The sequence below is a fragment of the Electrophorus electricus genome, chromosome 2 (assembly GCF_041902795.1).
Source record: "Electrophorus electricus isolate QZ-2024a chromosome 2, ASM4190279v1, whole genome shotgun sequence".
NCBI lineage: Eukaryota > Metazoa > Chordata > Actinopteri > Gymnotiformes > Gymnotidae > Electrophorus > Electrophorus electricus.
In genome coordinates this window covers 24,214,452-24,241,074 of record NC_137498.1, presented here as the reverse complement: position 1 = coordinate 24,241,074, position 26,623 = coordinate 24,214,452, and the positions used below count along the sequence as shown (strand labels likewise).

At 38.7% G+C, this 26,623-nt stretch overlaps 1 protein-coding gene across 5 annotated transcripts; it reads left to right on the top strand.

The window, feature by feature from the left end:
• On the top strand, nucleotides 1-26,038 carry sptlc2b (serine palmitoyltransferase, long chain base subunit 2b). 5 transcript variants are annotated; one of them, XM_081696472.1, is made up of 18 exons: nucleotides 2-243; nucleotides 3,693-3,887; nucleotides 4,028-4,182; nucleotides 4,511-4,659; nucleotides 4,865-4,989; nucleotides 6,216-6,309; nucleotides 6,753-6,858; nucleotides 7,497-7,716; nucleotides 8,692-8,818; nucleotides 12,533-12,668; nucleotides 12,913-13,042; nucleotides 13,436-13,537; nucleotides 18,685-18,918; nucleotides 19,459-19,798; nucleotides 22,982-23,119; nucleotides 23,206-23,274; nucleotides 23,452-23,481; nucleotides 23,563-26,038. In XM_081696472.1, the coding sequence occupies exons 1-18, from the start codon at nucleotides 106-108 to the stop codon at nucleotides 23,967-23,969; spliced, it is 2,895 nt and encodes a 964-aa protein (XP_081552598.1). In that variant the 5' UTR covers nucleotides 2-105; the 3' UTR covers nucleotides 23,970-26,038. The 5 variants fall into 5 exon arrangements, with proteins under 5 accessions (XP_081552592.1, XP_081552599.1, XP_081552598.1 ...); XM_081696470.1 differs by adding an exon at nucleotides 2,221-2,314 and having other exon boundaries at nucleotides 107-243; nucleotides 23,452-26,038; XM_081696466.1 differs by having other exon boundaries at nucleotides 1-243; nucleotides 23,452-26,038.
• The last annotated feature ends 585 nt before the right edge of the window (nucleotides 26,039-26,623 follow it).

Sequence of the window (26,623 nt, the reverse complement as noted above, 5' to 3'; positions counted from 1 at the left end):
GCTCACATTTCGACGAATAGGAAGACGTTGTTCACAACTTTATGATTACACGAGACAAGCGGAGAGTCCTGTGAACGGAACAGTCTCCATCCGTAGGCATTCAACATGATAGAAAACTCTGCGAGTAAGCTTTTGAACGGAGATACCTGTCTTCGCACCAGTAATGGCAAGAAATCGGGAAGGAACGGCTTCGTGAAAAAACACTGCTTACACCAACAGCAGAAATGCCATCGACCGAAGGAGGTGAGGCCCAGTCTGTCGTCAAACGCTCCCTAGACGAAGGCTGTGTGTTTCCATTTACCCAGAAATGCTATTTTCTGTTATGAGTTGATCACGTCAATCTAACAGCATTTTTTAACAGGTCTGTAAAATTATGCTTCCCAAATAAAATGTAGGAAGTATGTTTTCAATGCGAAGTTCTGTAAGTTCTGTTAATTAAAATTAGTTATATAAGTTCTTATAATTACTAGCTAGATAACTTAGTAATGTAATGTATTCAACCTAGCTATTGTGGTCATTTGGTCTTTAGTGTTTTTGAGGACTGCGAGCGTCTAAATTATCTATAGTTGGCTGCTTCGCTGGCGCTAGACCATCCGTTTGCATTTATGAGGTGATTTGTTTTTGAAAATCATACATTTTCTTATAAAGCTGTCTCGTATTATGAATTGCTTTTGACCAACAATAATAAGACTCAACACTTAAATTATGCATTTTTTTTTCTAATTGGTATATTGTAATAGAGGCCTAGTGTTATGAACTGTTTAATGCTCACACACATCTGTAAGGTGGGATTGGCCTTGTGTCTGTTTACATTGACACTACCCTGGATAACATGGAGAATACTGGTTTGGGCTGTGTAACGTAACTTGAGAAACACTTTGTTTGGTGCAACCTCTTCCCACTATGACACTCCTGTGAGTCATGGGAGTGATCCATGTGACACATCTTCTCTTCTCCCTGGAAGAAAGCAACAGATGTATTTAAGGTTGTTTATATTTTGTGGACCTCTGAAACATGCTGGATGTGAAATTAGTCTACATCTTTCACTAATCCTTGGTTTTCATTATGAGTACTATGCCAGTTTACCATATAAGAGAATTGTGCACTCAAGTTGAACTGGGAAAATACACATTCCTGTAGAGGCATGGGAGGCATCTGAGTAGGTATTTCCAAACTTAAAAGCAACCTTTACTCTTGGCTCTACTTCACAGAAATGTTTTCTGCTAATTCCTCACAATACAATTTGGAATATTATGATTTGCTTATTTTATGCACATCTTTACCTGCAAAATGTCATTTATTTTTCCACATTGAAGAATTCCACTTCCAGTGTTTGCTCACCAAGTTTTTCTATTACTGAATCTAACTATATGATGGTTTGTGCTCAAAAGCTTATGACTAATATCTTTGACTCTTTGCATACTGTTGGCAAGAGAAATGCATGTCAGTAGTAAGCTCATATAAACATATACATGTTGCAATCAGTGATGCAATCTAGAAATATTTCAAGGTGGAGTACGCCTTAGATCACATGCATTTGCTAAATAGAAAGAATGGTTTAATGAATCACTCAAGCTTTTAGTCTCACTAGTACTATTTGGCTAGAGGGATAAATAGATTACAGTACAGGGCAATGATGTTTTGGAAACAGGGCTCACCTGTGTTTTGTTTATTGAAAGGTATTCAATTAATCACAGCCATTGGCACGGTCGTCCTGTCCAGTGTAAACAGTCAGATCCTTTTGCCTATGTTTTAGAAGACATGGCACAGATCCAATATATAGAGTAATCAACCCAATATCAGCAAAAATTCTGGATTGGATATTGGTGAGAAATTTTTAAACAAACCGATCTGATGCTGTAAAAAATCCAGCCTGAAAATATCACAGCTGTGCTTTGCAGCAGTGCAGCACATGTGATAACTGCCAGGTTAGTTTTGAGTTTATACAATTCAAACAATACTATAGAGTTTAACTGTAGCGTCTTCTCCCCATTAATGACTAAAAACTGATGTTTACATGCAAATGTCCATGCACTCACATGTGTGATTTCAATTATCATTTTGATAACCCATTATGGGGAACACCACCTTCTAGTGAGAGCATGTAAATGAGATAAAATAGCATTTTAGCACTGTTCATTGCCACATCCGCGAACAACAGTGTTTTGTTTATTAATCTGTTCTTTAGAAAAATAATGACCTTTCTAATTTGACCATGAGGTAAAGGAAATTCATGATCAGGGAAAGGAGAAAGAGCAGCAGAAACCTGACAGAACCAGAGCCGGAGAGGATGGAGAATACCCAAACTAATAAAGTACTCACCTTTTTCTAAATTACTAAAGCAATATAGAAATTAATTGTATTCAAACTGCATGAAAACAAGAAAAATGCTGTTTTCTTTTAGCCTCCTGAATTTTAAGGTAGACTTGATTTTTTGAGGGGTAGTGGTGGCTTGGTGGTTAGGGTGCTTGGCTTTTGCTTTGGGAGGGTGCTGGTTCGAGCCCCACCACTGCCAAGTTGCTGCTGTTGGGCCCCTGAGCAAGGCCCTTAGCCCTTGGTTGCTCCTGTCTAGGTTTGGACTTCCTAGCAGTATCCTAAGCCACACCTGTTGACAGCATGGCAGTCAGCAGTGGTATTCTGTACCTCTGTTATACTGTGTGGTGGTGATGATGATAATGTTATTTTGAATAAGATAACACTCAGTCTCTCCCTTACTGAGATGATATTTAATACCTTTGTCATGATGAAATTTACTGCCTTGGTCATTACCTGCTTTGATCTCATTTTCACTGTACTCACTCACACATGCATACAGGTTAACTGTCTATAGATGTATTTTATTTATTTGTTTATTTATTTATTTGGCTAGAAAGAATAACCATTTTGTAAACATCAGATTAAATTTCTATTGGTTTAAGACGAGCTCAAGTGAAGAGAGACTTGTGGTACTGGTAGTCTCTCTGTCTGCTCACTTAGTGCCTGGTTTGCATTTGGTGTGTAGTGGGTAGAAATGCACAAGAACAGTTATAAGGTTATTAATAAGTTGAAGGTACAGTTGCATAGTGTAAATCCGAGGTGTGTGTGTGTGTGTGTGTGTGTGTGTGTGTGTTCGTGCATGCTGAGGATGAGTACATTAAAGCTGAGAACCACTGACTGTAAGGCAATGGAATGAAAAAATGTTAACAAAAATTAAACGTTTGTTTTTTATTTTATTTTTTTTTTAATCTGTCATAACCATGCATGGCAGCTGTAAAATAACATATATAATGCATCTCACACAAAACAGTTCCCCCAAATAGCTAAACTACAGCTCCACGGTGGTTTTTAATGAAAAAATATTACAATGGTATCTATACTGGGTGTCAGTCTAATGTAAGATCAGATCACTACCAGGAAACTGGTATCTTGCCAGTTTATATTGTATATTTCATGTGATCCATGCTTAAGCTAGTGTGATTGGTTGTTAAGGCATGCCTAAGTATTCAAAAACAGCAGTTAGCCTCTTGTAGAATCAGAGGGACAGGATGTGTTTTTCTCCTTTCCCTCTACCTATTTTAACAGCATTTATTAGTTTTGCATTTCCTCTTTAATGAATTTGCATCCCTGATAGTGTCTTTGATTGCTTAGTTGGTTCCAGTCTCTGTGTGTAAGGATATTGTATCAGAGTAGTGTATTCTGTTTTGTGTATGCAGAGTCACATTGTGGGGCATAATGCAGTACTCTACAATAAGCCATTTGTGGAGTCATTCGAGGAGACTCCTCTGCTCGTGGCTGTGCTCACGTACATGGGTTATGGCATCCTCACTCTCTTTGGCTACCTGCGGGATTTCCTCCGCCACTGGAAGATTGAGAAGTGTCGCGTGGCCAGCGAGAGAGATGAGCAGAAGGTGAGAGAGCTGTCTGGACTGAGTTGTCTTTAGAATTATTTTTCACTGTAACTCGTGGAAATACAACTTCTCTGTGTAATAAACAAAGCAAAAACTAGATGGTATTTGCTCTGGAAATTTTGTGTGTGCTTTGTCTCCAGGACTTTGTTCCATTGTACCAGGACTTTGAGAACTTTTACACAAGGAATCTGTATATGAGGATTAGGGATAATTGGAACAGGCCCATATGCAGTGTTCCAGGGGCCAAGATGGATGTTGTGGAGCGCGTTACCCATGACTATAACTGGACCTTTGAGTGAGTAACCAAAAGATGCTTGAGCTGTAAGACATAATTAGTCTTTAAACTTTGTCTCTGCAGTGCTATCTGTTTGCGTAATGCTATATGGCAGCTGTTAGCAAAGGTATATTATTAGCAACTTTTAGCATTTTAGAAAGAGGGATTGAATTCTATTCCACCTTTTAAAAATGTTTTAAAAATTATATATAAGTAAACATTATTGCAGGTGGTTAAATTACAGTGTGTCAGATAGTTCAGTACACTTCACAACAGCTCGGTATTTTGGATAATTTCACAAATTCCTCTGTTGTGGTTTAGTTAAATTGCCACAAGTTTATTTTCATAGACACACTGGAACAGTCTTGAAGAATGTCATTAACATGGGCTCCTATAACTACCTGGGCTTTGCCGAGAATACTGGGCCGTGTGCGGACTCAGCTGCAGAGGCCACAGTGAAGTACGGCGTGGGAGTAAGTGGCACTAGGCATGAGATAGGTAATACACTCACCTCATCTGTTCACATAATTAGACTATTTATGATACAAGATGGTAAGGGATATGTATAACTGATGCAGATAAATTTATACCCAGGAAACTGTCCCTAAAGTCACGTGAATTGATGAAATAGTTATTTATGCGTTCAGATGTGAGTGAATGATGTATGTCTTTAATAATGTGTAATGTCATGGAACTCTTCAAGGTAATCTTGATAAACATGAGGAGCTCGAAAAGCTGGTGGCCAGATTTCTGGGTGTTGAGTCCTCCATGGCATTTGGAATGGGTTTTGCTACCAACTCCATGAATATTCCATCTCTTGCAGGCAAAGTAAGCAAGATTTTTATTTGTTTGCCCTAATTTACAGGGAGTTTTGGGTAAGCATGGAATTATTTCAGTTCATCTTGAACTTCATTTCAAGGGAAATTGAAAGATGTTAATTTGGTTGACCAAGTGGTGTGGGTTTTTTTTTTTTTGGGTTTTTTTTTATTGACTTGAAGGGGATGGGAGTAGTAGAGGTGAACGTTCTGAACCTCCTCTTTCTGACACTATATTCTAGATAATCTGTGGCTGATGCAGGATGTCTGTGCTCTATTGTCTTCTCACATAGAGAGACTGGCTCATGGCACCCCAGCTTCCTGTTAAAGTACTTTAGAGGAGGAAAGTCACATTCCTTTGTGCACATACACATGTTCATGTACCAGAATGTTTGTGTAACATTCCAACTTGTTTTCACCAATGGGAAGCATTTCTTCTGGAAATCCTGGTACAATCTGATGGTACAGTCCTGCTTATCCTGATGATAATCGAGTCATTGTTTTTGTGAATATGATTTGTCCTTCAGTCATATGTGAACAAATCTCACATTTACATTTATGGAATTTGGCTGATACTTTTATCCAAAGCGACTTACAATCTTGCATATGCATTATAGTGATGTTTAGTGTCCAGCTACTAGAAAGCATGTGCAGTTCAAAATGAGGCAGTTTCAGTGCACAACCCATGCCCTTCTTGTGTACTCTAATAGCGTATTCAGTGCAGGTCAGATGCATAAACACAGTTTATTTATGTAAGGGAAAACTAACTGCTAACATTTGAAGTGGAACATCCTACAAAAAAAACATGAGCACAACATTTATTAGTACATTTTATATTTAAGAAAAAATATCAGCAAGCCCAAGGATGGACATCAATAATAAAATTAAATGACAGCATATAATGCTTAATCCTGTGAGTTACTGGCTATCAGATACAGCCCAGAATTTGCTTGTGGTTAAAAAAAATACTGTGCATGCCCCATATTCCATATTAAGCAAGTTGTTTTCTTTTAAAATCCCCTCAACATTGTTTTATCTTCCTAATATGAAGAACACCTTATTCTTGCCAATAAACACTCTTTCTCTTTCTCAATTCTAAGATCTTATCCATATGGTTTAAATTTAGTAGTAAATGATACAAATTTATATGTATGTGTTTTGTTTTTTTTATAGATGTGTTGGGTTCATTTGCAATAAGTTGCGTGTGTGTGTTTGTGTGTGGGCGCATGCACCCTGTAGGGCTGTCTGACTCTAAGTGATGAGCTAAACCATGCATCTCTGGTGCTGGGTGCACGTCTGTCTGGTTCCACCATTCGCGTGTTCAAACACAACAGTAAGTTCACCTCAGTTGCAGTAACCATACACTACATGGTACCTTGTTTTTAACCTTCCAGCTTCTCAACTTTAGAATAAGCTTGTACAGCTAGAGTATTGGATTTAAAGATTCCAGGGAATAACTGCACTATATTCTATATGTAGAGGTACTAAAAATTTCAGTGTAGTATACAAATGGAAACACTTTCTAGGACATGTTGCACACAGAAACTCTCAGGTACAGATTTAATGACTCATGGCTATCTGAGTAGTCATGGACACAAGCGAGACAAATCTAAGTAAGTATTTTAGGTCATGAGCCAATATGGAGTTTTAGGCCTGCTAATATTTAAGATCACTGAATCTCTAAATGTTCCTGAACCCCCACATGTTCTCCTGGTCTCTCTCTCTGGCTCTTTGTATGGCTGTCTCTCTCCCTCTTTCTCCCTCACCCTCACACAGACATGCAGAGCCTAGAGAAACTTCTGCGAGATGCTATAGTCCATGGGCAGCCCAGGACCCACAGGCCATGGAAGAAGATTGTCATTCTGGTTGAGGGAATTTACAGGTGCAACATTCATCTTTTATATGTTTGGTTCAGAAAAAAAAAAAAACAGCCATTCTTCCATGGCTTGATCTTACTTACCTGCTCCCATTGTAGTAACTTAAATAAATAGGGGTTACATGGCATTTTGCCTACTTTTTTTTTTTTGTCCTTTATATTCATTAGATTTTTTAAGAGCCCTCTGTGAGATGATAAGCTATATGAGAAACATTTTTAATTGATCATACTTGGCTGGTCTATGGTCAGCTCAATGTACCAGATTAGATTTCAGATAACTATCAACCACCATGTTGTATGAACTGAAGTTGATGGACAGTGTAATAGATTCACCCCACCTCAATACTGATCATACCCAGAATAAATGCATTATGCAGTGTGATTTTTTTCCCTTGAACTGATCAGTCACCAATGTGATGTGGCCTAGTTTGATTTTTAGAATTCCAGAAAATGTCTTAAACAAAAATAGCCAACTTTGGAGTCAAAGCCATCTTTTTTCACTGTTTGCCTAGGGGTATGATGAACAGATGGAATGAGCTCATAATTAATCTTGTTGTAGTGAAACTGGTGTTAAAACAACACATGCAGTGAATATTTATCTATATTGCTGTCTGTGTGAATGGGTGTCTGCTTTATTTATTCAGTATGGAAGGCTCTATAGTGCGCTTGCCAGAGGTCATTGCCCTGAAGAAGAAGTATAAAGCCTACCTTTACTTGGATGAGGCCCACAGTATTGGAGCATTAGGACCAAGAGGCAGAGGAGTGGTGGACTACTTTGGTGTGGATCCACATGATGTTGACATCATGATGGGCACTTTCACAAAAAGCTTTGGTGCTTCTGGTGGCTATATAGGAGGTAAAAAGGTAAGTTATGCTGTCCAACTGAGAATGTCAGAACAGAGACACTAGTAAAGTTAGTGTAAATATGGGATGCTTTGATGCATAACAGTCCATACCTGTACCATTTTTTTTGTGGTAATCATTTGTTTGTTGTAGCAAATCATAATGTCACCTTGTCCATGTACTTTCTCAATTTAATTTTCAGTGGAAGGTACTTTTGTAAAGACTAATTGTATGTAAATATGGTAGCTAAGTGGTTAAGGTACTTGACTTATAATCGGAAGGTTGCTGGTTCAAGTCTGACTACTGCCAAGTTGCCACTGTTGGGCCCTCAGCCATCAATTGCTCAAATTGTACTCAGTCAAAGTTCTTTTGGATAAAAGTGTCAGGTAAATGTAAATATGTTTAATTTGGTTCCAGATTTGCATATGCAGTCCTTCCTAGTGGTCATAAATGTTTATAGTATTGGAGGCTGAAAACTGAACATTTTGAAGCCATGCTTGTTTCCAAACTTTTTATGCCATGTTTTGTTACTTTATTTGGAATTGAGGAGTGAGCTAGCAGGTTTCTGCTTAAGATGGTGTTTAGCTATCAAAGCAGTTTTGTTCTACTCTACGTAGAGGTAGATGTTTGTTTTCATAACAGGCAGCCCCAGGTCTCACTCAGTGCAATCTCATGAAAATTTCATGTCAAATTCATGCAATCCTTGCAAAAACAAAGGGAAGAAACAAAACAAATGCTTATTTCATATGCCTGACAACTTTACCAGGAATACTTTTCACCAACAGTCATGGCCTTTAATTATACCAGCTATGAGGTGCATGTTGCACTGAACATTTTGCACTGAACACTGTTGCACTGAACCATTTTGCCTGGTTATGCAATGTTCTGAATTGTGTACTTGTTAAGCTTGTAAGTGCAGGCTGATAAAGCGGTCTGGGCGTGTATATACTGTTAAGCTCATTCTGGGACATGTATGTACATTTTCTTTCCTTTCAGGAGCTGATTGACTACCTGCGCACACACTCTCATAGTGCTATCTATGCCACATCCATGTCTCCTCCAGTAGCCCAGCAGATAATCACTTCTATGAAATGCATTATGGGAGAGGACGGCACAACACTAGGTACATTTCTGCCAGTGGTATTTTGCTGTTTTTCTGCATGGATTGATGGGTGTCTTATGCAGTTGATTTTCAGTCAGGCCTCCTGTATCTTGATGTTTTAGATAACAAACTGAACATGATAAGCGCATGAAGTGGGTTACCCTTAAGAGAGTTAGTCTTGGCTTAGGCTTTATGTACAGTTCTGCAAAAGAACTGAAAGACCATCTTTGCGACATCACAGTAGCTCTGTCCACATTGCTAGATTTTATTTGTCCTGATCCTTTGAACAGGTAATGTACTATCAAACGTCCTTTTTTTGTAGCATCCAAATTTGTTTGTTCAACCATTCAGTCGTGTCCAGCTCTTGAATACTCTATAGGCCAGGCTCCTCCATGCTTCCCTGTTCTTCATGGCTTCTTTCAGTTGCTTGATGTTCATTCCTGTGTCCTGCTTGATGATATCCAGCCAACAGGTCCTTGGTCTTCCCTGTTTCCTTCTACCACTGACCATTCTGAGTAGCATCTCCTTTTCCAGCTAATTTGCTCTCATCACGTGTCCAAAATAGGTCAGATTCTGTCTGGTGATTTTGCCTTCCAGGGACACCTCTAGGATGATATGTTCCAGAACAACTTTATTGGCAACTCCAGCTGTCCATGGGATTCTTAGGAGTGGGATTTGAAGTTGTCGATTTTTCTTCTGTCTGCTTTTGTCAGTGTCCACGTCGTACAGCCATATGTCGTGATTGGGAACACGATGGCTATAATCAGCCTTTGCTTGATGGTGACCGTGACATCCTTGCATTTCCATATTTAGTCCACACAACCCAGCACTAATCAACACTTAATCTCTGCTGTCGATGACAGGACCCAAGGAATACGAAGCTATCGGCTAATTCTATTTCTTCGTTGTTGCTCTTTATGTGGACTTCCTTGTCAGCAGTGATCATGATCTTGGTCTTCTTGATCGAACTTCCTCTGCATGGCACTACACTTGATCTTGCTTAATCTGACCCTGACTTTGGCTATAAGGAGTTGCTGATTGAACCCACAGTCTCTGCCTGGTAATGTTTTCGTAGATAAAATTAATCCCTTCCATTTTTGCTGATACAGGATGTAGTCGATCTGGTTGTGATGTTGCTCATATATTTTTAATCATTACTGTAGGATTGCCCTTTCGAATTCAAAAACTGCAGATAATTGCAATAAGTGAGATCTTTTAACAAATCACTAAATATTTTGTGTTCTGAGAATAATTTCTCAGACATTCCAGATACTGTAGATGCTATTTGATGTTATTTATATAATTTGGCAAACCTAAATTATTCTCTCAAAGTAATGCAGACAAATGGAGTTCACCACTATGTATATAATATTGCGATATACATAAATAGCATATCATAATTGCAATATGTAGCAAGATAATGACAAGTTGCCAGAATATAACGAGCTGTGTTTCACAAAGTCTGTTGTTGATGAAAAGGTTACTAATTACAGGGCTACCTCACACAGCAGTGTCATCTTAGAGGTGTGAGTGTTTGACTGTGTTGCTCAGAAGCAGATTCCTGTTCTCAGTTATACAGTAAACTAAGAGATCCAGACATCTTTGAGGAAATCAAAGTAGCCTAACCGTCTGTCTCTTGGCTATGTATAAAAATTCTGTTTTGATTTAGTAGCTACATTTAAAGAAGGAGACAAGTTATGATTGGATTTTGAAAGGTATCATTCCTGTTCAGTAACCATTAGTGACTTGCCAGTGTCGTATGCATTTTGATTTCATGTAGTAATACTTGCATTTGACATGCAAGTTGACCAGTCTGGAATGTCCTAGTGAAATCTCTAGGTAAGAACCTAGGAAAACCGCTGAATTAGTAGGCAGGGTTTGTCAGATAAATGTTAGACTAGATTGGCTGTATGGAATGAGTGCGAGTAGCACACCTTTTGTGTTCCATACATAAGCTGTAGGTAGTAGCATCCCAGACGCCTCCTGGTATAACATCAGAATGAGCCACACGATGGCAGTATAGACTGCAGATCTAAGCAGTGACCTGCATTCAAGTCATGTCTTTATATGGAACCTTGGAAAAGTACACTTGCTTTTAATTGTTATGCAACAGTTTGCCCTTAGTACTGTTCAGACACTTATCTAACCAGTTTTGATGTACCTTGACTTCAAATATTATGAAACAAAACCACTCTCGCTGAGTTTATTCACTCTTGAACAGGGCGTCTGTGAAATGTTGATCTTACTGACGGGCTCTTTATATATATATATATATATATATAAAAAATGTTCCTTTTGGCTGTATTTCTTTGCTGTTCAGCAGTCCTTATTTTAATTTATTTTAATACTCCACTTTCCACAAACCTAATTTGTACCCACCCATCACATGCAATTTTTAAAAAAATAATATAGTAATTACTTCTAGCAAGTTTTGTAGTGCAATCGAACCAAGGCATTTGTGTTCATTATAGATGTAGTCAGTGATATGAGAAGAACATGACAGACCAGTTACATAAAAAAAAAATCACCAAGTATTTGTAGTTACTGTTTTCAGAGGTCTTGAGTTACAAAATGACTTGGCAAATGATGGAGCAGTCAAGCTCCAGCAAACATGCTAATAGCACAAAGCAGCATCAGAAAAGAAAGCAGGGGTTTGACCAGGCCCATCATTTGGAAAGGCACACAGCCTCAGCCACTCTCCCATATACACATCTGGAAAGGTTTCACGAGAGAGAGAGAAGGAACAAGTGAACCATGATCTACGAGGCATGAAAGCCCTCTGCAGAAGCCTTTTCTCCCTCCAATGCAGGCTCTGATTCTCTTGAAGCTACATTGTGAATGCTCTCTCTATAGGAGCTGTTTGGCTTTCAGATGTGTGAGAGATTACTGATACCGATTTTTATTTTACGACTCTGTACTTTACAGTAGTAAGTCCTTCAGAAGTCTGCTTTTTTGACCAGGTCTTCAGCAGGTTCAGCCCAGGGCAGCCTGTCTGTACTCTTGCTGACTCCACCAAAGGATCAGTGCTTCCCTGCCTTTTCTCCACACCACACAGCCTGCGTCATTCACAATAATAAATAAATAACACATTTTTCTTGGACTAGATCATGGTTAATGAACCTTAGTGCCACGAAGCCCTGTAATTAATCAATTTCCTAAGGGAAACGCAGTGCATTTTCTGTTTGATGTTGAGGTTGAGTTTCAGAACGAATGAAAAGTTCAGACTACGGCGGGATAATTGCTAGCAGTCATTCTGTCAAGTGAGAGAAAGCAAATACAGCAACACTTAGCTGATCTGGTGGTTTGCTCTGCCACGCTCAGACCCTTCCCCAAATTCCTTGGGCCTCACGATTAAATGGCTTTTTGCTTTTCACGGAAAACGGAGCAACAGAGTTGTCATGGAAACCTTTGAAGGGGCATGTTTACAGTTTTGCTCACTGCTATCCCCACTGTTAATGTTATTGATTTGTTTAAAAGGTTTTTATTACAAACAGAATCAAATCGACTGGGATGAGTGGGTGTAAAGTAACAGACATTATGTGGCAGAGAACGCATCATGTGTGTAGAACTTTCATAGATAAGTGAAGGCAGGAAGTGTGTGAGTGAGAGTGCATACATTATATAAAAACACATTATATAAACATTAAATAAAGGGTACAGTAATACAAATTGTGAATAATTTGAAGCATCACAATTAATGATCTTGTATTTCCTCCTGAATTTTCTCATGACTAGGACAAGAGAGACTCCGTCAGCTTTCTGAGAACACAACCTACTTCCGCAGGAGACTACACGAAATGGGCTTTATCATCTATGGGAATGAAAACTCTCCTGTGGTTCCCCTGATGCTCTACATGCCTGCAAAAATTGGGTGTGTCTTTGATTTGTCTTTAATGGAAAACCTCAACCCAACAGGACATATTGCATGATGCCTAACACCCAATGCCCAATACAGTGTAATTCGTTTATCATTAGCATGAATTGTAGCGTATGGGACTGCTGCAGTGCTGCTAGATTATTGCATATCCATTTCTCTTCGTCTGTCCAGATTTTGCTTCTTGTTGAGAATGTCATGCAGTTACTTCAGTGCTGTCCTTTTGAATTCCCTTCCACAGAGCATTTGGGAGGGAGATGTTGAAAAGGAACATTGGCATAGTGGTGGTTGGATTCCCTGCCACACCCATAATAGAGTCCAGAGCACGCTTTTGTGTGTCTGCCGCCCACACTAAAGACATGCTGGACACTGTGAGTCACCATTCCTGATCTAACAGTACACTCTTCTACGCTTGTAGCACATCTACATGCAGATATCCAAGTGTTAACTTTTTCAGTTATGATGTTTGGCCTTATAGATATTTTTTCTCGATCTCTCATTATCTTTCAGATATTCATTCTCTTTCTTTTTGTTTCTCCCTCTTTTTCATCTCCTCACTTATGAGTACATAATTCAGTTAAGGTATGAGAGAAGGAGAGAGTGGAGAAAAGAGTGATAAAGCAAATTGCTTCCAGTTCTGACTAATTGGTTGAGTTCTGACCTTGCAGTCATCCCTTTATCTACTATGTGTAAGCCAGTGAAGCCAATGGCCTGCTATCAAGCCATTAATACTTAACTCTGTGTCCTCTTCTTCTGCCTGCCAGGCGTTAAATGCCATCAGTGAAGTAGGAGATCTACTGCAGCTGAAATACTCTCGGCGAACCAGGCTAAGTGACGATGAGGAGGCTGATCACCTGTCTTATCTGGTGAGCTATGAGGACTAAACCAGGCAGTCTGCCAGTTGAGCCCAAAGGTGCACTGACCGTTTAAATCGGCCTGCTTGTGCTCTCTAAGCCATTAGTTGGCTGCAACCAATTGGCATGTCCTCTCTGATTGATAAATTCCCTATTTATTTGTTTGATTGTTCTAATATGATGGGTGCATATAAATGTCCTCTATGAACTGTCCTGTGTCCTGTGTTTAAGACTTATGCATTCTTACTTGAAAGCAAACATTCTTTGACTTCAGCTTTTATCCAAGTGTCTATTAAAGCAGTGAAGAACCCAGGGTTTGTTTATCAGCAAAGACACATGTATTTGTATAATCCATATAATGTTATTTATTGTAAAACAATAGTACAAAGTGTGCGTGTGTGTGCGTGTGTCAAAACAATACTGGGGAACAACTGTGAAGTAGAAAAATCATGAACAAGTGATTAAGAATGTGGTATTGCATATTTAGAAAAGCATAAAGATGGCATTGCAATTCATTTTACTTCATATTCAGAGCCAACAATTCATTAATTTAGCACAATGTATATTGTATAATTATAAAATTATAAAATCTTGATACTTGTACCCATTGTCAGCATGGCATCTGAGAAAAAACAATTAAGAAAAAACAATTTTGGTGTAAATTTTGTGGATTCATTGGATTTAACTGGCACAGAATAATGGCTGATAAGCTCCTTATCTTGTGCCAAGAAATGGGAAATTACAAGAACAATAACTTTGTAATAATTTTAAAGTCTCTGTTGTGAGCCAGAGATTGCTTGCCACCTAAGCCAGTTAGTTTCAGAAAAGGCCAGTTTTAGCAAAGGGGGGGTTATGTGCGTGCGCGCGTGTGTGTGTCCTTGAGTTTTTTATGCTTTTGTTCTAACACCATATATAATCTAGGTGGATTGCAGTGGCATCACTAAACTTGTTCCTGCACATTTCTGACCACTTATTTTTGGAGGCAAAGTCCATTTAATCTTTCCGTTCTGGCAGAAAGGTTTCAAAAACATTTCACTTTTTTAAATTATATTTTCAGTATATCAGTTAATTTAGTAGGAAACAGATCTACACTGTTTCTGTTCAGTATATTGGAACCAGCAATGTGGATTTGATGTTTTCTGCAGTTTATGAATGTTTTGATGGATGCCTTACTTTACTCCATGTTGTTGATGCTGTCATTATGTTGCAAGTAAGTGTGAGGGACTGTACATTTAGCCAAGGCCTCTCACTCAGAAGTCTGATTCCTCACTGTATTTTCCCCTGGTGGCTGCAGTGTGGTATGGAGATGTACTCATTGTTTTAATGGCATATAACATTTTTTTTTTTCTTGTAAAATGTCTTCATTTGAAGCTTAAGTTGTGTTATACCCATTCTTCAGGCCTCAGAACCAGTTAATCAGCTCAGAAAAGGCCACCCAATAAGTATTTCTGATATTAACACTGGATTACTTTTAACATGTTGGTGAACATAGCATTGCAAAGTTACTGTTGTTGGAAGGCCTCTGATTTTGCATTATTCAGAATTTTCCTGCTAAATACAGAGGTTCTTGAATTTGGAATGTTGCCATTTTCTCCTTTCACTTGTGTGCACTCAAGTGCTTGCTGAGGAACAACAATGTGTGAATTATGTGCTCCACCTGTGCATATGATGATGGCTTGAGAATGTCCATTGGATGTACAGATTATTTATTATTGATGTTCATTCCTTCTGCTGCATCAATAGAAGCTTTGTTTTTGTGTGACAGTTCTAAATAGATGTGCATCACCTCAGTGCACCCACTACTGATGACCATTATGTGACGTGAATGACGTAGGCACTGAGACTACATGTATCAGCTTGACTTGAACCCTTTGTAATGATACTCTGCTGTTTAAGGGAAGATATAAAATACAAGGGGCATTCCATGCTTGTCTGTCTGTACACTCAGTGATTCAGTTACAGATCTTCAGATGATGTCTCATTTGTTATATGCCCTTTTGTGCAGAAGCTATTTTTATTGAATGTGATTTGTGAAAATGACCATTCTGCTCCAAAAACACAACTAAATTAAACAATATTATACAGGCTTTTGTGTGTCCTGTTTTTTTCCCTATTTATAGAAAAACTGCAAATATTTTTACAGAGTGAAAATTTGTATGGTCAAATTGTTAATTTCAGTATCTAGTGACAAACTCAAATATTCAGTTATGCATGTTCAGCTCTGAAGACTGACATCTTTTTATCTTAATTCACCCATATGGTCATGTCCTTTCACGTTTGACAAATTTGAAAATCAAATACGTCTTAAAATAAATCTAGTGCATTTACTGCACCATATACCTTCTAAAGTCAATTTCAAAGACTTTCTCTATATGCCTGTGAAGCAATGCAACATGCATTACCCGACATGCATTCTTAGCCTACATTCCATTTACTACACAATGGCATCAGAACTGAGGTGCCTCGTTGGGGGGTGCTTGTGTAAGTTGCTTTTTTACAAGTATCACGGGTGGCAACATATCTGAAATCTCATGAGTATTTGTTGTCTAGATTTGTTAGGAAACTGATTATAGCAGTTAAATCTGAACATGCACTTGGGAGGACAGATAGACAATTCGTGGACTAGGGGTCTCTGAGAGACTCGAAGTACTTACAATCAAATCTGTTCTCACTGTGTAGTCTGCTCAGTGCTGGATGACGACTAAAACGCACGTATCCGCTCTAAACCAACACCACATGGCCAGAAGCTGATCAAAGGAAGAAGGTTTTCGTTGCGTCTTTGCGCATGAACCAGTCCACATACCACTGTTCCGCAAGCTTTACTGAGAGCAATATTTAACGTTTCTAAATCCAATAAAATTAGCGACGCCTGTGTTTAAGTTATGTCCACAACCTTAATCTGTACCCTGGTGAGAAGACGAAGATTTGAATAGTGGGAGAACGCGAGACGGAGAGGTGGATGTGCCTCTGATGAATCTGTCCCCTGTCCAGGCTGGAGAACAATTCAAGAAATATTCAAAAGGACACGGTATCACTGCACAATGTTTCGACTACGCAAGACCATTAAGGCGCATCTCTGCCTCGTTTTCGTTGTTAGTTTCGATTTGGTAGATGGGTTTCCTACAAGACATCACAAGAGTCCAAACACAAAATTCAGATACGGCGTGTCTCCGGAGGTGAGTTAGTACGTTTTTGTAGTTCGTAGAGTATTTACTCCAGTAGTATATTTTAATCCAAAGTAATGAAGCAAATCATTCTGATCCGTCAAAACTTCTTTAAAATACACAAAATCCACTGAATAAATGAGTTTTTCGCCAACTATTCCAAAAATAATTGACGCAAGGTGACAGAGCCATAAGTTACACTACCCCTGTAAAACTAAATTTTTAAAAAAGCGCAAGGTCACTGTTTAGTAACAGTAATGGTGCTATGATAACAGTTGTCTATGTCAGTGTCGCATGGACATATAAAGCCGCCGCAGGTCTATGGAGTGGTGCGCGATGAAGATGTATGAATCACTTGGCAGATAACTGAAACATGGCGTTTTACTCTCGCCATTCGTTTCGCCACATCACCTTAATTATAATTTAAGATGAATGAGCTAATCCTTATTTATATGCTGTTTATTATGGCCCTGCACGATGACCGTGCACGTTCTTCATGAATTCAACGTAAGTGGGTAAGAGAGGCTGCATTTGGACAGCTGATCAACACAGTAGAGAGATCTCGTACACAATACTCCAAAGAAAAAACCAACTCACTCAAAGTCAGACGTGAACCTTATTTATTTTAGCTGCTTTTTGTCCCATATTTTGGTTCCCCTTTTGTTGTGGGAGGTGCATCTCAACGTTAACCACACCCCTTGAAAACTTCCTTTATCTAAATTTGACTAATTACATGTCTCTCTTTATTTAACCTCCTTTCTGAGGGTGGGGTTAGTGGGGCATTGATGCTGTAAGGAAGTTGATAGTGAATCATATATATATTTTAACTTTTTTCAGTAATACTTCAGATATAACAAGGTTTGGGGCCTAAATCTTGGCTGCCAATCCACCGAGTGGATGTGTGTCACCAGAGAACTCATTGGAATGTGTGTATGGCATGTTTAGTTAGGACACATGGCTTTGTGTTTAGTATTTTGGAATTCAAGAATTACATGATAGTGATGGTGAGAGAGTGCTCCCATCATTGAGCCATTTAAACAAAGGTCACATTCCAGCAGGATGAGAGCAGTCTGACCATGAATGGACAATGCAGGACTAGAAAAGAAAGGGGCAGGGACTGGGTTTTCTGCTAGACTGAAATGATGTTTGATATGAATGAAAAAATGTCAAAGATGTGCGAATGTGTATGAACTGTGCTCTAGTTAAAAAGGTTCATCTTTGCATCTTTTGGGATGGTTTTTGTAGAGGTTAATTGGTGAAAGAAATCAGTGTAAGAATTATCAGGTGTTCATACAGTGCTTCAGAGAAACCACACTGACCAAAATGTTTGTTTTATTAGAAAATACGTAATATTTCAATCTCTGTGTTAATTTTTGTTAGTATTGATATTTTATATTACATAAATATAATTTTGGTAATAATATCAAATGTAATATATCCTGTGGAGAGCCAAATCCCATTTATGTTATATTTTATATTTTATGAGCATGGAACACACATGTATGGTTGATACAAGGTTAGCAGTTAAAGTAATTTATTGTATAAAATAACAGGAAAAGAGGAACAGAGAAAATTGTTAGTCAGCTATTATGAGAGGATTTGCATTTTACACACCAGTTGGATAGCAACCGAATTTCATTCCAACAGTCTAAAGATGCATTTGACTACCTAGTGTAAATTCTCATGGTTAAATATTATGAATATAATCCCGATATGAATATATGCATATAAACTTGATTTTCAAAACACATGAAACAAGCAGGTGTAAAAGGTTGTATTATGGATCAAAACATTGCTTTTCTTTTTCTTAGCAGTGTATTTTCAAATAGAATAATCATTCATAAAGTTTAAGAATGGAGGAGGTTCAAAATACAAATACTTCTTCAATAAAGACATTCTAGTCTATTCTTCCTCTAGGAATAATCTCAGAGATTTAGAGAGTTCTCAAATAATGTTTCCACACTGTAATGTGTAGGTTTGGTTTCTTATGATCAGACCCGTGGTCATTCAGTCTCAGTCGGCATCAGCCAAGACCGTGGTCTGGAGAAGAACCAGTTGCAGAGCTTTCTGGCTAATTCACACAAACATCACAGGTGGCCACAGCATCATTCTCCAGGCCTTCAACCACAGCCTAAGCTTGAAGAGGAGGCCAAACCTTTCATCTTGGACCTCAAGAACTTCCCTGACTTGGCCATGGCTGACATTGGCTCACAAAACCCCAACATTCAGGTGGGAGCATTATTGGTATCTCTGAGCACTTCAGATTTTTCCTCTCTACTGGTCTAGTGGAAAGAAAATATTCTGTATCCAAATCTAGGTGTATTTTCTTTAGAAGGTCCCTAGTATCTTAGTGCCTAAAGTGCAATGCGATTTGCTAGGTTTGGGATATATTGTGAGATATGTTTCTGGGTGTGAGGTTCATAACATGATATCAACCAAGTGAATCCATATTCAGAGCATTAAGAGTGATTCATCTGTCTTAATAAACTGTAGCTAAACAGAATAAGTAATCTGGTTTAGTGGATGGAACTCTGCTCCACTTGAGCCTGAAGCAAAAACTCAGTGGGCCATTTTCAAAAGTTACTGTACACTGAGTAGGTGTATATTCATTTAAGATAGTGGTATGATGAGGTGATATTTAATTTAGGAATTGTTTGAACATATTCTGCTGTTTAATCATAAATTCAAGCTGTTCTCCACTCTTGATATTATCTGCCATAATTAAAAATATATTGTTATACTGTTTCCTTGTGCTGATGCCTATTGTAGGTGACCATCGAGGTAGTGGATGACCCTCAAATGGAGGTGGAGATGGATCTGGTTAAAGAACACAGCAATAATTGGCCCATATCTTTCTCCTCTTCCCCCTCCTCTGTGGTGGACTGGCTGGGTCATAAGAAACTGTTCTGGTCGCTATTCTGGGGCTACAATGATGCAGACTCAGGTGAGGATGGTATGGGACAGGCAATAAAAGAGGAGCAAGAAGAGGAAGAAGACTACACATCTGAATATGACAGTGGAAAGCCCATTCCCAGTGGGCAAGGTGGGATGGGTAGAGAATGGGACAGCCAGTGGAACTTTGACTGGGACCCCACACATAGTTACTATGGTGAGCAAAACCACCGACTCCACCTTCATTTCTGTCTGCAGCTGCCTTAAAATAGAAGCAGTGCACAATTGAATTGGGACATCATAACTGTCATGGTTTAGTTCAGGTCAGGGTGACCTCATAGTGAATAGTGAAGACATTAGCAATGGCTCAGTTATGTTTTCAAGATAACATGGCAAATCACAACGTGAAGCTTGTGAACGGTGTCATCCTGCAAGAAACAATTATTTACAAGAAACCAAGAAGGATAAATAGATGAACAAGGAAGGTAAGACATTGAAAAGGTGATGGGAGTTCTCTGTTAGGGCTGACTGCAACATTGACAGAATGGTGTTCTCAACTGCCACGGGATTCTTTTATGTGGGCACTGGTTCCCCTTGGAGGACAGTGCTGTCATTTGAAGCAGGGCTCGATACAAATGCTAATAGCAGCCTGAGCCTTTCTTCATGGACACAACAAGGCTTATGCTTGTGTTCAATTAAAGTTCAGACTGGGATCACAGCATGACAGGAGCCATTCGGCTGCTCTTTCATGCCTGTTTTTCGGGCCCCAGACTCAGTGTAGCTCAGCTTTTAGTTCAATAAGGCCACAATGGAAAATTACAAGTCTGTTGTTTATCTCTCTCTGTCTCTGTCTCTGTCTTTTTTCCTCTCTTTTTTCCTACTTCTCTCCTTCTTTGCTGACTTGTATATAATCAGAGTGGTGGGGTAATAGCACCATACCACTTAGGAGTGTCTTCTCATTCTGTGGCAGTTCAAAATACTTTGTATAGACAGGACCAATTTTGAACAATTATGGACTAATTTCTGGCTTAAGTCTCCAATTTAAGAAGTTGATAATTATAATTAAATGTGGATTTTATATTTTATTGTGTAATATATAGTAGAGTAAGAGACTCAGTAAACAAGGCAACCTATGTAAGAATATCTAAAGGCTTCAGTTAAATGCTGGTAGATGGTCATATATGAAATGCAACAGACTGAGGACATGTTTGCCACCAGTGGCTGGTCCTATAATTACACTTCTGTCAGTGTGGCCACAGTGTTGGCAGCACCACAAAGGCGAAGTGGGCAGTCCCACAACTCACCCCAACTTTTCATCGCACATCACTATGTCTGTAATCAGGACTCTCTCTCTGTGCATTCAGTGTCATTTGCATCTAAAACAGTCCTCTAAAGAATCAAACCTTTTAAACATGCAAATCTGTAGCCTACGCTTTAATATTAGAGGGCCAAAGAGTGAGGGTTAATTTGTTAGGGAATTTTTCATGTGGAACAGTTGGTTTGGCTGTTTAGATGTCAAAAAAAAGGAGACTTGAAGGTGCAGTATTGCTATGATTATAACTTAACAGAAATATTACTCTTGCTACTAGAACTTGTTAGTAACATTTCTTATTATTTAGTATGAAGTATAATACATACAAGGGTTCGAAGTGCATAGTGTATTGATGCAATATAGGAAGTTAAAAAGGAAGTTAAACTTTCAGAGTCTGTTTTTTCCTACATTCTTTAAAAGCTATTACCTTCAGTTTAGAGTTTATGGAATATTTCAGTGTCACATTTAAGTGTTTTGTAAAGAATTTCTTTTAGAGGGTTATGTCATGGATCAAGAAGAACCTGATTTTACACTCTAGTGCTGCTATTTAGTTTAGGTCAGGCAATATAATTGTTTGAACAACATAATGTTTCTCAAGAAATACAGTACTCTAGTATGTTGGTAATAATGAGTGAAAACTGCTGGATTACAGATAGCGTCATGCAAACAATATTGTGCTAACTGCAGAATGGTCTTGGAAATAATAGAATATAAAAAGGAATATATATTCAGTCTAACATGTTAAAATCATTATTTATGTTAAAATTATTCATTGTCTTATACCTTTTGAATAATAAACAGAATGCCTAATCTCAGGAACAGGGCAGAGAAAGCAAAGTCACAAACAATTATTTAAAGAAGAGACAGAGGTGGTCATTTCACAAGAAGCAAGCTGACATGAGCACATATTTATAACTGGAATTTATTCCTCTACTCCATTAAACCAGCACATATTAGCTGGGGTCTGTTCACCTGGAAATAGTAGTCAACATTGTGTGTAACCTGACTGCAACATTGCAGTGAAAGATCTGTTACTTTCTATATTCTAAGTTTGATGTTATTTCAAGCCGACATTTTCTGAGTATTGCGTTGTTTATACCTATGCTCTTCTTTGTGTACATCAGGTATGGGTGGGGCTAGATAACAGCTCATTACATATAATCACCTAAATATTTTGGTTATTGGGCTTCATCATTAATGATTAAATTTTTGACCAGTTAGTAATCATATCTGTTTATGCTTTATCATATTTTGTCAAATACAGGTGAGCTTCTGTATTTAAAAAGATGCTCTTCACATTGAATTCATGAAAAACATGCACGGTCATTATGCATGTCTATAATAAACAGCATATAAATAAGGAGGCTCGACATAGGTGCAGGATCAGCAGTTATATAAAAATTCCACAAATAGACGAGACTTCAGTCTGCATTTGAGGATTGCGCTGCCCTGACAGTCGGCAGAAGTTCATTCCAACATCTGGGAGCCAGGACAGAGAATAGTCTTGATGCTTGTCTTCCATGAGACTTGAAGCATGGTGTTTCAAGCTAAGCCATACTTGAGGTGTTGAAGTACTCGAGACATGAATCAGGCTTTGACCATTATCATGTATGGAGGGGCTGGTCCATTTTGGTTTTGCCAATATAGTATCTTGGTGATATTATATTATATCACCAAGAGAACAGGTATACAAAGAGAAGAAAAGAGGGACTAACACTGAGCCCTGGGCCAAGGTTAAACTATACCTGCAGTGAGTCATTACAGCTAACAGCAAACAAGCAACTACACTGAGACAAGAAGCCTTGAATTTAACAGAATCTAAGGCAAAAGTAAGTAAACTCAGAACCTACCCTAACCAACCAGAGGATAGTCTAAAAGAAAAACCAAGCACACTTTATTGTCTCTTAAAGCGAGGTGTTTCCTTGCAGGGGCTTACTTTTTTGTGAAAGTATCACCACTTCACTTTACATTACATGAGCAGGTTGTGGATTTGAATCCTGGCTCTGCCATGCAGCTGCCGTTGGGTCCTTGAGCAAGACCCTTAACCTTCTCAGCTCTAGGGTCTTTAATGGTTATTTCTTTCAGCAGATCAAGAGGAGGAAGAGTGGAGTGCTTGGACCCCTTGCATGGTGACTTGTGGTCATGGAAATCAGACACGCACACGTTCATGTGGAGATTTTTGTATATCTACTGAGTCCAGAAGTTGTGATCTGGACCCATGCACTGGTTAGATCATTCACATTTTTTATTTGAAGTATAACACAAATAAGCATTTTCAGATACTTTGCCAAATGACACTTCTATTTTTGCAGATGATTTGAATCCAATCTCCAGAGATTTCCCTTTTGCAATGGAGAATGGAACAGAACCTTTTGGCACAGGTAGGTAGTCCAATAACAAAGTATTAGATGCCTTAAAAGCTTATAGATTACTTTTCTTTAAAATTATCCTTATGTTGCTTATTGCTCTATCACATCAGGAATTTGAGGAAGTGTTGGTGTTTCAAGTTTCACTTACTGGTTCTTGTAATCAAGTTCTCTGTTTGTTTTATTCCTCAGATGTAGACAGCTGTGAGAAGTGGCTAAATTGTAAGAGTGAGTTCCTTCAACACTATATACAACAGATCCACACAGAGTTACCAAGCTGCCCCTGCTCCTACCCCTCCACAGCTTCCCATAATGCAGTCAGCCTGCCGGACATGCATCATGACCGAACCTACCACTGGAGGGATGCCAGTGACCCCAAGGAGCGCCTGGATATCTATAAGCCATCAGCGTGGAGCTGCTTGCGATCTGTGCTCTCAACAGAGGGCACCACACTGGCAGCCCAGCACTGCTGCTACGACAGCCAGGGCCTGCTGATCACACGGGGCAAGGGAGCAGGCACACCGAACCTTATCAGCACTGAGTTTTCACCAGATCTTCACTTCAAGGTGGATGTGCTGCCCTGGATCCTGTGTAAGGGTGATTGGAGCCGCTTCCACACTGTGCGGCCACCCAACAATGGCCTGGACTGCCCCGAGAACCCACAGCATGACGTCTTTATGAATGAGCTAGTGGAAGCAAGGAAGTACTGAAGTCCTGCCTGCCTGCTAGTCCTGTTTAACTACATGGTTCAATAGTTGAACTTTGCAACACATGACATTTAATAGGGTGTCTCTGAGCATGGTTCCTTGCCATTTGTATGCTTTATTTTCATATTTAGGAGCGTGTGTGGCCAGTGATCTGAAGGGGTCCAACACACACCTCCTAAGGTGCATGTTTAAACTTTTTTAGTAAACATGATCAAAAGGAAGTATATAGGATAAATCAACTCCAGAAGGTATTTTGTTACTAACAGATCTGATCTTTCATCCACAACCATGTTTCATATAATATTAATACTGCTATGAGAAGAGAAAATATGACTGATCTTGTTAGTCATTCAATCTGAATGACATTAGTAAAGTCAGCCAAACCATAAGGAGAGGTGAGTGAGTTTAAATGCCACTCAAAGTTCCAGGCTAAGCAAACTCACTCTACCATTATCAAAGAGAATCTGTTAGTATTAAGGCCATTGTTCTGAGGGTTGGACAATAGGCACAGAAAAACATGTCTGCATTGGGTAATTGCCTCTACATATAAGCCATTATAGAGGAAACAACGTGGGTTTGTCGTTTGTACCTACCATCACACCAGCCCAGCAGAGGACAGGATTTTGGTGTGATTCTTTGTCCATAAGGTGTGGACATAGATGACAGTAAACAAAACACAGTAAATTATCTTCCTGATCACCTTATCAGTGTCAAGGAAATGCCACTTGAGGATTATCTCTTAAAGACTGTTAAAGATTGAGCCCTTTGGGACCATGAAGGGGTTGACGTGGTGATGATTTTCACTGCTAACTCAGGAGAACCCACTTTTGAGCTACCATAGTTCATTTACCTCTTCAGTAATACCTGATCAGAACTTTTTCAGACTTAAAACTAGAGGAGCTTTACAACTGGAGGGCACATTTTTAGAAAATGTATGGTTAAAAGGTAGTTTTGTGTATGTTTCACATGCAGTTTTGTTAGTCTACTATCATGGTGCTATTATTGTTGGTTCCTCTTCTGTAAGTATGGTGAATTGATTGGGAGCTATAGATATTGTTGAAGTATATGCTCCTGATCTATATCATTTTCAGGTGCATACAAACTGGTATGCACATTTTAAGGATAGTACTTTACTTAATGTATATTCAAATGAATATGTATACAATTACATTTTTTTTTATTGTGGTGGTATTATTTTGAAGGCATTACTTGCCATTGTTTAATATCTGTTAAATATGAATAACAACCAGAGTCCTTGTCCTTGTTCAGATTAGATATGTGTCTGTACAGTATTTATTGTCAGTGTTCTTGATAATCCTTTGAAACGCTGATACTACTCCAGGATACTTTGACTTGAAAAAGTGAAATAGTTGTGTCTGACTTCTCAACAACAAAGGAAATTTTTTTTTCTATATTTTCATGCTGTTGCAAGCTGAAATATGTCATGACAAATACCAAAAAAAAAGAAAAAATAATGAGTGGAAAAAAGTGGGTCTTTTGTGCTGGACCATATTTCAAGTCAATCATCAGATTGTACAAGCTCCACATCAAAAATTCATTTAAGCTCCTGAGCATTGATGTTGATTTTAACACAGCAACCTCTGCTTGTTTCCCAGAGGGCCATTGGGTATTGCGATCAAAATACCCATCATCGCTGTATCTGAGGCATGGACTGGGTACAGGACAAGGATAACGGTTGATTGCTTTGTTTTTCCATTGTCTGGGCCTTAACCAGGAACATCCAGAAATCTCCCTATGCAATAAGGCATGTGTGTTGCGATCTGGTTTCAATTTGTAAACCCATGCCATGGTTTCATACCGGGAAAGCCAGGAACAAGCGGAGTGCTCCACTTGGCCTTTTGATTATTCTTTTACAAACCTGCTCTATCTTTCCCATTGGACACTAACAAAGCTGTGGGATCAAATGGGAGAAGTATCCACCCAACTTCGTTAGATTTACATAAGGAATGTTATACCTAGAATATTTCTTCAAGTTTCACAAACTAAATGTGCTTGTCAGTCATATAAATTGGGACTGTGAAGGATCAATAAATACTTAAATATTCTCATTACAGGAGTAGATGGTTCAAATATGTGTTGCAAAAGACTTTCTATCAAAGACACATTATCAAAGACTTGTTACTCAAGTCATATTGTCACTTTATGCCAAACTATTTCTATGAAGCATTTTTAGACTGTATATAATCATGTCTGTCAGCGGTGTTTTAGGATTAGATTAAAGAATTATCCTCTGACTTTGGTAAATGCACACTTTAGCTGCTAAGAGACAAGTGATCAGTTTATTTCCCCATACAATAAGATCAAGCATTCTTGTGTGAGTAGAGACTGTATTATTTAATCCAGACCGTGGGGTCAAATCTGGTTCAGGAGTTGGCTGCAGATGAGTGCTTACTAAAACGATGGAGTAGAGATGTTGGTCACATCTGTGCTGTTGACGGACTGTATACACACAGATAAATGGAGAAGGTTACTTGAGACAGTGCAAATGGTATTTCCAAAACTCCAAAAATCCACAACAGACTGTTAACATGTTACAATCAATGTGAGTTAAACTAAATACACAAGAACATGTCTTACTAATGGGGAAACTTGCTTTGTTTTATGGAATTACTAGAGAATGAGTATAGTGCTCAAAC